This window comes from Macadamia integrifolia, chromosome 8, assembly GCF_013358625.1.
Source record: "Macadamia integrifolia cultivar HAES 741 chromosome 8, SCU_Mint_v3, whole genome shotgun sequence".
Classification (NCBI taxonomy): Eukaryota; Viridiplantae; Streptophyta; class Magnoliopsida; order Proteales; family Proteaceae; genus Macadamia; species Macadamia integrifolia.
Window position 1 is genome coordinate 7709743 of NC_056564.1, and position 10152 is coordinate 7719894.

General features: G+C 37.4%; 1 protein-coding gene across 2 annotated transcripts in view; it reads left to right on the forward strand.

Annotated features, from left to right (window-relative positions):
• The first annotated feature begins 367 nt into the window (after nucleotides 1-367).
• Nucleotides 368-10152, forward strand: part of LOC122087547 (protein CIA1) — a 10245-nt gene continuing 460 nt past the window's right edge. The window contains exons 1-9 of one of the 2 annotated variants that reach the window (XM_042656712.1): nucleotides 369-782; nucleotides 905-1051; nucleotides 1321-1539; nucleotides 1676-1740; nucleotides 2885-2950; nucleotides 3077-3142; nucleotides 6067-6129; nucleotides 7614-7683; nucleotides 9123-9206. In XM_042656712.1, coding sequence (XP_042512646.1) covers nucleotides 579-782; nucleotides 905-1051; nucleotides 1321-1539; nucleotides 1676-1740; nucleotides 2885-2950; nucleotides 3077-3142; nucleotides 6067-6129; nucleotides 7614-7683; nucleotides 9123-9206 — 984 coding nt within the window. In that variant the 5' untranslated portion in view covers nucleotides 369-578. Of the gene's footprint in view, nucleotides 783-904; nucleotides 1052-1320; nucleotides 1540-1675; nucleotides 1741-2884; nucleotides 2951-3076; nucleotides 3143-6066; nucleotides 6130-7613; nucleotides 7684-9122; nucleotides 9207-10152 lie in introns of both variants that reach the window. The other variant, XM_042656713.1, reaches the window with a different exon arrangement.

Below are 10152 nucleotides of genomic sequence, written 5' to 3' on the forward strand. Positions count from 1 at the left end.
GGTATTTATTTAACGTCTGTTTGTTATTTCACTTTATTAATCTCAACGTTATTCGAGTCTTAGGCACCTCATTAATTAAAGATTAGATTTTAACTCTAAATCATGTTTAAAGAGAATGAACCATACAACTATAATTAGAAAGTGTCTAAGAATTATTAATGGACATTTTGAAATTAAGATTGTGATGGATATGATTTTTGGAATGCATTACTGACATAGAATGCATACCAAACCTACCACAAATTAATTACATGATCAAATGATGAATTGAATCTCTAATGTAGCAGTGTTTAATGTTAATCTCAATTCCACGTCACGAGTTCGAATCCAACGAACCATTAGTTATTAATTAAAGTTAAGCCACGAGCTTTCCACAGTCCCCTTTGGTCCTTCGTGAGAGGCTTCTGCGCCAGTCTCTCTAGTCGCTGAGTAGTCGCAACTCTCAAGTCGCACGAGAGTAGAGTCGGAGAGCGAAGCTGAAAGATTCGGTGATTTTCTTCTGCAGATCCATTCGAATCCCCCGAGACGATCACTTCATTATTTAGTCTCACTGTATTCTACTTTTACGGATTTCTCCCATGGAGTTTATCGATGGAAATCTCCAATTGAAAGAGATTCAGAAGCTTGAAGGTCATACCGATAGGGTTTGGAGTCTCGCTTGGAATCCCGCTACCGGCGTTGCTGGGATTCCCGCCATGTTGGCTTCTTGCAGCGGTGATAAGACCGTCCGAATATGGCAGCAGAATCCTTCCGGCCGGTCGTCGGGTTCTTGGGATTGCAAGGTTTGTTTCCAACCTTTTTGGTTTTAGGAACTCGAAGTAGCGAAGGCCTTCATGGCTTTTGTTTTCTAATTATGCGGGCATCTGTTGGAATTCTTGTTTATTCGGATGATACAATTTTGCAGGCCGTCTTGGAAGAAACGCATACTCGAACTGTTAGGTCCTGCGCCTGGTCTCCGTCTGGGAAATTATTGGCCACAGCAAGTTTTGATGCTACTATTGCTATTTGGGAGCAAGTTGGGAATGATTTCGAATGCATTTCTACCTTGGAGGTATTTTAATTGCGTGAAAGTTCTGTCATGCTCTTTTCTGCCTTTTCTGTATCGTTATTTGCTGGTCATCAATCTCTTATTCTCTCTCTAGACCCCCGTCAATGTTGGTGTAGTTCAGAAAATGTTGTGGAATTGGGACATACTCGCATTGTTTACTATAACCACGGCTATTGTGGTTTGAATTATATAAAACGTTGTTAATAGCGGATTTATTTTCATCCATTCCCCCCTGCCTGGAAGGTATGATAACTTGTTTCTTTTGTGTATAGGGCCATGAGAATGAAGTCAAAAGCGTTTCATGGAATTCATCTGGCTCTCTCCTTGCCACATGTAGTCGAGATAAATCGGTTTGGATCTGGGAAGTTTTGCCAGGGAATGAGTTCGAGTGTGTTTCAGTTCTGCAAGGGCATACACAGGATGTGAAGATGGTTCAGTGGCATCCTTTTGTGGATGTTCTGTTTTCTTGTAGCTACGATAATACTGTGAAGGTATAAGATTTGGTGAAAATTATATCTTCCTTTTGGGGAACCTAACTATTGAAGCTGGTACTGTTCTCAATCCATTTCAACAACTATTAGTGTGGTTTACTGATGATGCGTATGCTCTTTGTTTATTAAATGCTAGATTTGGGCTGAGGACGGGGACAGTGATGACTGGCATTGTGTTCAAACTCTAGGTGAACCTAACAAGTACTATATCTTAACATCTCTGCTTTATCTTCGTGAGTACTCTCCTAAAATGGAGTTTCCTCATGCCTCTTACTATTCTCATTTTCTTCGAGTTGTAGTTTATCAGTTCTACTATAGTTTTATCATTTTAATGAGGTGGTGAATATTGGTGAGAGGGAGATTCCTCAAAGTGAGTATTCTAGATACCTTGGATCAATCGTAATTAAAGAAGGTGACATAGAGGATGATGTTACATAGATAATTAAAATATGGTGGATGAAGTGGAGAGGTGCATCCAGAGTGTTGTGTGATCGGCGTATTCCTTTAAAATTTAAAGGAAAATTTTATAGGATTATCATTTGTGCAGCTATGATGTATGGTTTAGAATGTTAGGAAGTTGAGAAGTGTCACATAAATAAGCTTTGTGTATCCGAAATGAGGATGTTGAGATGGATGTGTGGGAAAACTAGAAAGGACAAAGTAAGGAATTACCATAGTAGGGCTGAGTTGGGTGTTATTCCAATTCATAATAAGCTAAGAGAGAGCCATTTGAGGTGGCATGACCATGTCCAATGGAGGCCTTTGGACGCCCTAGTACGGAGGAGTGACTTGATTCAGATTGAGGGAATCAAAAGAGCCAAGGGCAAGCCTAAAATAACCATAGGAGATGTGGTGAGGAAAGACATGCTTAGCTTAGGCCTCGTATCTTGTATGAATTCGAATAGAACTGATTGGAGAGCAAGGATCCATGTGGCTGACCCCATTTGAAAATATCCTTTCCTTTCGTGCCCCATTCACAATCAATCCCACATGAATACGACCGGAGGTTTTTGAATCATCCCTTTCTCAGATTTCTGGATACATATCCTTTTTCTCAGTCTTCTTTACCGTGCCGTTAAAGGAGTCTCCAGGTTACTTATCCATCAAAACATATACTTCGATGGGGGTCATGTCTTTCTGTTTGGCTCTGAAACCTCAACTTTCTTCCCCCCTATAACCTAACTTTATCCAGTTGATCCATGTACTGAATTCAGTCCCATTTGTAGACCTGGTCGAATTTTCTCATTTACTTTAGATAAAATTTATATCTTTTATAATTTATATAGACATAACTATCTGACCGTTTCTGCAGCATTTCTGAAAGAATTTTTTCTTCTGTTTTTAGTGGACACTCATCTACGGTCTGGGCTCTATCTTTCAACTCTACTGGAGATAAAATGGTAACTTGTAGGTATGTTAATAAACATAGAATTTATTCTGTCATTAGGATTGACTACTCTTTTGTTCGTGTTAGTACTGTTATCTTATCCCAACAGTGCCACTAGGAAAATTTGAACTAATAATGGTGGTTGTGCAGTGATGATCTTACTTTAAAGATATGGGAGACTGACAGGCAGGCAATGAATGATGGGTTTGCTCCGTGGTGAGGAAATGTTTCCCTGTATACTTAATTACACTTTTATCAGTGCTGTAACATCTTCCCTAGGCTTACATGTTTTTTTCGTTGGTTTACCATAGGTAACATATGAATTTGCTACCTATTTGTACAATCTAGTGATTTCTGCTCAGATTTCTATGAGGTTCTGTTGAGTTGAAGAGCTTTGTTGAATGTATTGCCACGGACCAGTAGAAGTTGTAGACCCATGATACTAGTACCTCTCTATTTCCTTAGTATTATTTTCTACAGTAAAAAACTTGTCCATTTGACAAGGATACTGTATCTTGATTGTGTTCATCAAAAAAGATTGTAACGATACTTAGATTCTGGAATTCAACTTCTTAAATTCTGTTATTTATAATATTCCTCACAGAAGTAAAAAAGAAATGTGGCTTATCAGAAAAGAGGGGGGGGGAAGAAAGATGCAAATGATGTAGGGATTTACTAAAAGAACCAGAAGTATTGCCAGGGAAAAGAGAAACCTAGGGATCTAGATTTGTCAACATATCCCTGGTGCTCATGTCCAGCTGTTGATTGGGTTAGCTTTGTTGGAACCATTTGCAAACCAATTGACCTGCCCATATGGCATATCTTTGATGAAGAGTGCTGATGCTGTTGTTCCCCAGGAAATGTCATCAATTGGATTAGATTGGCTTGCATGTTAATCGCACTTGAATTTTTGTAATGCATTGCAGGCTTATATGGTTATTCCACATATCAGTAATAAGAATCTTCAATTATGCTCATAAGCTACATGAGTGATAGTATTCTAGCAGGATAAGGCCTTTTTATTTTTTCTTGTCATCCAATCTCCAGGTGCCTGATGATATGTTTGCTAGGAAATAAGACAAAGTGTAGCAGCATACTGGTTTAAGGCTTTAAGCCAATCCACAAATAGAAAGAATCGTATAAATTTTTTTAAGTGGGACAGATTAAAGATTTCTAATGTGATCTTTACTAAGTAAAGATTCCAGTTTCCTAATTTACCACCCCCAGTGGTCAATGGATCAAGGAAGCCAAAGTGGTGGTGAGGCACCAAGGTCCCCTAGTCAACGTGGTGCCATATTAACCGAGTTAACTGATAATTAAGTAACAAGAAATGTAAGACAGTCAGATTCTAAATTCGGTTAGATTAGTGATAATTCCAACTTCATTTAAAAGTGATGCTATGAACTCATGTTTTTTACTTCAACTATTCAATAAAACAGTACTCAAAGCAGCATTTTAGCATGAATATATGCAAAATAAATAAAAGATAAAGGAACGAAGCAGGCAGCAGTATTGTAGCTTTCAATTTTAAATCATGTAGTTGTGTTATGAAATTTTGATACAAATTTAATTGTTCAAGGAAGACAGCACTAATCAAGTGTTCCAGCAAAAGTGAAAGCAAGATAAGGAGAGTGCTGCAGGAAGATCACAAAAATGAGTTTATTTTAGTAGAAATAAGTCTTGGGTTAATTTCCATATGTGTTGGGCCTTTGGTCTGAGTGGTTTTCATTGTAATAGGCCTAAACTAAGGGTAGGAGCTACGACTACGAGATTAGTCACGTAGGATTAGTTTAATTTAAGTGTGTGGGGGTTATTTGACTCCTTTTATGTCCAAAGTTAGCTAAGTTAAGTCCTAGAATTATTAGGAATTTGAGTCCAAATTTCATTCTATGTTCTGTTTTTTCAAGATTCCTAATTGGAATAGAAGTGTCAAATACTAATCTGTTTTGGCTATTCCAAGTTATAATTTGAATTTCAAATCGGTTAGGATTGTTAGAGCCATTTTATGAAATTTATATATAGATAGATAGTTGTGATGGAGGATGGCTTATGGCCTCATCTACAAATTTATGAATAATAGTTTTTAATTTCTTTAAACTATAGGTGGATGCCTGTCCTCCGCCTTCTTTATTCCCTCGTTTCTCAGGCTATTTTTATTTTTTATTTTTCATTTTTTTTCAGTTTGTTTTCTAGTTACTTAACTCCCTCAGTTATGCTTTCTCTTGAATTCTGATCTGTAATCCTGAATATTATTGTCAAAATCTCAGCTACTACAACCCTGCTCTGTTTTTCTGGTGCTACTAGGAATACCCTTGACTCCCCTGTCCAGATCTCAGACCTGAGATATTTTGCAGGCAGTCTTACTAACTGAGACCCACACTCGACCAGAAATTCAGGTCAATCTGACCTTTCAAGTTACAAAATTTGTCCTTTGTTGTTTCTACTTTGTTCTGGTGATCTTGAATTTCTGCAAATCTAGTCATGTTTTGGGACTGTTATTGCTTCAGGAAGAAAAATTATGCCTTCTCACAATGGCCCCAGGCCAGCCCAAAAGGTGACAAAGGTGGGGCCAAGGAGATCCCTAGGCAAGCACCATATGTAACAAAACATGGTGACATCACGCCTTGGCCTCTACGAGGTGCCTTAAAACTATCCCCCCCCCCCCCCCCCCCCCCCCCCCCACCCCGCCAATTTTACCCCCAGAGAGAGAATGCTTCCTGTTTTCTGGGCATGGAGTCCAAGATTTGAGTGTTTATATTTGTGGGATTTATGTTTCTGAGATCCAGTTAGAGAGCCGGGTTGTTAAGATATTATGGCATTTTCCCTCTTGCTTTATCCTTATAAAGTTAAAGAAGCTGCAAAACTTTCCTCCTTCATGTGCACAATTCCATTTTCTTGATTCTTTTATTGTGTAGATGTCTTGAATTGACATTGCAAAATCAACATTGCAAAATTTTTAAATTTAGCCGTTGGTCATGGCTAACAATATTGTAAAGAATATTGTTCTCCCTGGGAATAATTCCTGCTCCTTTCTGCCAGCTCTTCCCCCAACACCCCACCCCCTTTTTTTTTTTTTTTTTTTTTTTTTTAATTCCTATTTTTTTGGGTGCTTTAATAAGAGTGTTGTTTTGATTTCTCAGGAAGCACCTTTGCACTCTTGCTGGATATCATGATCGGACAATATTCTCAGTTCATTGGTCAAGGTAGTAACTTAGACAGTTCTATCATTTATTTATTGCCATCTCGAGGGAACGACAATGTTGTCAACTATATTGACTTAGATACAAACTTCTTTGCTCATTTCCTCTATTTCAGGAAATCTTTTATTAACGATTAAGTTCTACCCTTTTAACTTCTTAAACCAAATGATCTCTGTGAGTATTAGCATATGTTTCTCCAAGTTTAACCAAGACTCTATGAAGATATTTCTTCTCTTCTCTTAACTTTTCTAGTTGGCTTCTTAAGAAGTAACAGCAATCACCAATTCGGAGATATCCTTAGCATAAACTCAAACTCGTTGTCTGATTCTTTTTTTTTTTTTGTAATCATCCCTCAATCGCTCTCTCATTTGAAGTTTCTCAGTAATGCTCATAAACTTCATCTGTTCATCCTACTATAGTGGTCTGAATTTAGCTCTTGTTGATGATAAGCATCATGACATTTTTCCTCCATTCATTTGACATTTTTATGATGCCATTAATCTTGTTAATCCAAGGTATCATCTTCTTTCTGCCATGCATTCCTTGAGTTACTATGTTCGCCTAAAGCTTTCCTACCTCTGTGTTTCTCAAAGCAATTTTAACTACAGGAAGCCTACTTAATGGATTTTTTTTTATCTGTGGTCTCTTCAGTGTTATTTGTTCATTTTAAAACACCATTTCCCATGTAGTTCTCACTTAATAATTGCTAAAAATGCCTCTTCTTTCTTTAATCTCTTAACCCTCTGTATCTCTTTGACCCTCATTCTTAATGCAAATGAAGTCAGATGAAAATTCTTGAAAGTGAGGACATATTGGCAACAAACAAAGCTAATTATCAGCAAAATTATTCATTTTTGAAAAGAATGAACGAAAAGGGTTGAATTATTGTTGGTAGAAAATAGAAGCTTATCTCTATTTTTTTTAAGAGCAAGTGAATGTCATTGACTTGCAAAAGTCTAGTTTTGTGGACATTGGACTTGAAATAGCAAATAAAATATTACGGAAAAGGCAGTGTGCGTGGTCAGCACAATTGATTTCCCTGTTTATTATTTCTTAATAGAGATTGTCACAAATACCAATACTGGCACTTGATTCTTACAAAGTCTTTGGTTTTGGCATTCTGTGCACAGAGCCCAAGTGCCCTGGCAGAGACAGGACCAGCTCCCTTATATTAAAACCTTTACTGAATCGAGTTTTTCTTAAATGAAACTCGAATTGGATTATATCTAGTTTGTTTGGTTTATATTTTTAGCCTACCAAGCTCTGACTGTGGATGGTATTATAGCTTGAGGTTTCATCTACACATCCACTATTTAATAATGACATATATATATATATATATATAGGTATTGTTTGTTTGTGCAAAGTCTTGCCTGAGTGTATTGGCCTGCTTAAGTTGTACGCAATTGAGAAACGTTATCATATAAGCACTGATTCATTTTCCCCTTTCTTTTAGGAATTTATTTTGTTATTTTTGAATTTGACAGGGAGGGTGTAATTGCTAGTGGAGCAGCTGATGACGCTATTCGTCTTTTTTTTGAGAACAAAGACGGTTCGGTAAACCCCCCTATTCCTCCTCTGTCAATCTTCACATTTACTCTTGAACTAAGAGCTCATGTGAACTGCTAGGTGCATTTTCTCATATCTTCCTTTGGGCTTTCGATATCCTATGTCCTGCTCCATTTATTCACGGCAAAGATGTTTTTTGTTAGTGTTGAGTTTTAGTTTGTTGATAAAGGAGGAAATTACTGGAAAGAAGGTGGAAAGAGTACATTATATTGATTTGTCCAAATTATCTGCCATTAACACATGAACATCTGCATATCATATGGTCAAATTGAGTTGCACAGTAATATTTTCCCTATGGTGCAAACATCTCTAAGGGGAGTTGGTTGACAAAGTAACGCTGGTAATGAAACCCCGTGGGTTATGGGCCCAGGATACATATCCTATATGTGGTTGCTGAAATAGGGATCCAATTATAGTGTATTAGTATGAAATGTTATAAACTACTAGGAACAAATTCATGCATCAAAAGAAAAGCGGAAATAAATTGCATTATTGAATTGATTGGTTGCAGCCAATTGGATGCAGTTTGGAAGCACAGCATTTTTGGAACTGAGAAGGCTGTCAGTTCTAGTCAAACCTGGTTCAGCTGTCCAAATTGTTTTTGCTTCCAGAATATGGTGTCCCTCAATGGCTCCCTTCCAGCACTTTCATGGTTGCAGAAAGGTGGAGTGACATTATGCAATTATAAAAACACTAAAGAGAATCGTCTAGGAGGAAGGAATGGGGAGAGTAATTCTTGGAAGATTAACTGGTATTCCCCTCCTTTTCACAGTTGTCAAGTTGATGCTGAGACAATTAGACGTTTTTATTACTGTTGTAAAAAACAGAACTCAGGGATGATAGCAAAGAGAAAATAGGTGTAGGAAAAACAAAAAATAAAAAAAAACAGGCAACTTATGTTGTTCAGCTAGAAGCCTACATCCATGGGCAAAGACGACCAGGGAGAGCTTCCAGTAAAAAATATTTGAGGAGGACAACTCATAGTCCGTAAACTGACGTCAAGCCCTAAATAACCGACACCCAAACTCCTGAAAAATCTCTCATGTAGGATCCAAACTCTATAGAGTTTAGAATACAAATATTTAGATACCCCTATCCCTTGTGGCTCTTTCCAGCTAATCTTGTACTTAAAGAGTTTCTAAAAGATACATGACAGAGGAACTCATTGTTGAATTATTTCTGAAAAAAACTCTTGAACGAGTTGGATTAGCACACAGATGGACAGATGGTTTTCCATGGAGCTATGTTGAAATCATTGTGAAATCTCTTTGCTTGGAAGCAGAATGTATTTTTGGGGGGTTTTATTTTATTTATTTATTTTTTTTGGGGGGGGGGTTTCTTCCATTTATCTACTCTTTTTTTTTTTTACATTATTAACTAATGATTTCATGCCTTCTCTCAAGGTTTTTAACTCTGCTTTCTTACAGATTGATGGACTTTCCTACAATATGCTGTTGAAGAAAGAAAAGGCCCATGACATGGATGTAAATTCAGTGCAATGGAGCAACACGGTAAGCTGTATTTAGTGGGATATATGATGGAATTATACTAATATCAACCAGTTGATTAATGGGTCTCATCTGAGAAGTTCCCTCAGTTAGAATTCAGCATTTTCAAAATTCATATCGTAGGCATTCCATGATTCTTGTTATTTGCCATAGTGGTTTGCCACTCTACCAATGATGCAATTGAATTTGTTGGGATTTTTAGTCAGGAATCACATTTTATGGGATTTTTTTTTTGGGGGGGGGGGGGGGAGTGGGTTTGGGGGGTGGGGTGAGGGTTGTTCAAACTTTGAAGCATCAAATTATGGAGACTAATTAGTATTACAGCAGAAGTTTGCTGTATTCGCATTGTCTATATTGAGTTGCAATATGGTGGGTTTTTTTCTTGCTACTTGCAATGTAGTTCACAAGCTGCATCTTTGATGTCTCCAGAAATGGATTCAGCAAATCCATGTAAGCTTTACATTATCTTTTGGATACAAAAATATGCGTTGGACACCATGGATTGTGACATGAGACGGTATCTGGTGTTTCCTTTTTTCTAGCTATATTTTTGTTTTGTTTGGTGTAGAGTTGAATAAGCCTATTATAAACTAATACAGGTGATTAGAAATAGTCATGCCAGCATGGCCTGCAGAATGAAATATTCATCCTACCTGTGCTGAAAACTGACATCTGGCAGACTTGAAAAAATGGGAGAGGAATTTATAATCTTTGTTTTGAAAAATGGTCAATTAGGTTATCCACTTTTCCCAAGTTCACTAGTCATTTCATTAAATTCAGAGAGCACAAATTTTTTCATTCTTGGATCATATTATATTTGTCCTTGTAAATAAGCTGTTTACTACAACCATCAGGGTAAGAGCAAGAGTGTCCTTCACATTCTTTGGAAGGGTGGGCAATTAAAGTCCTTGTGTTTCTTGAGCTCGTGGTCCCCAATCCATCCTCCCCC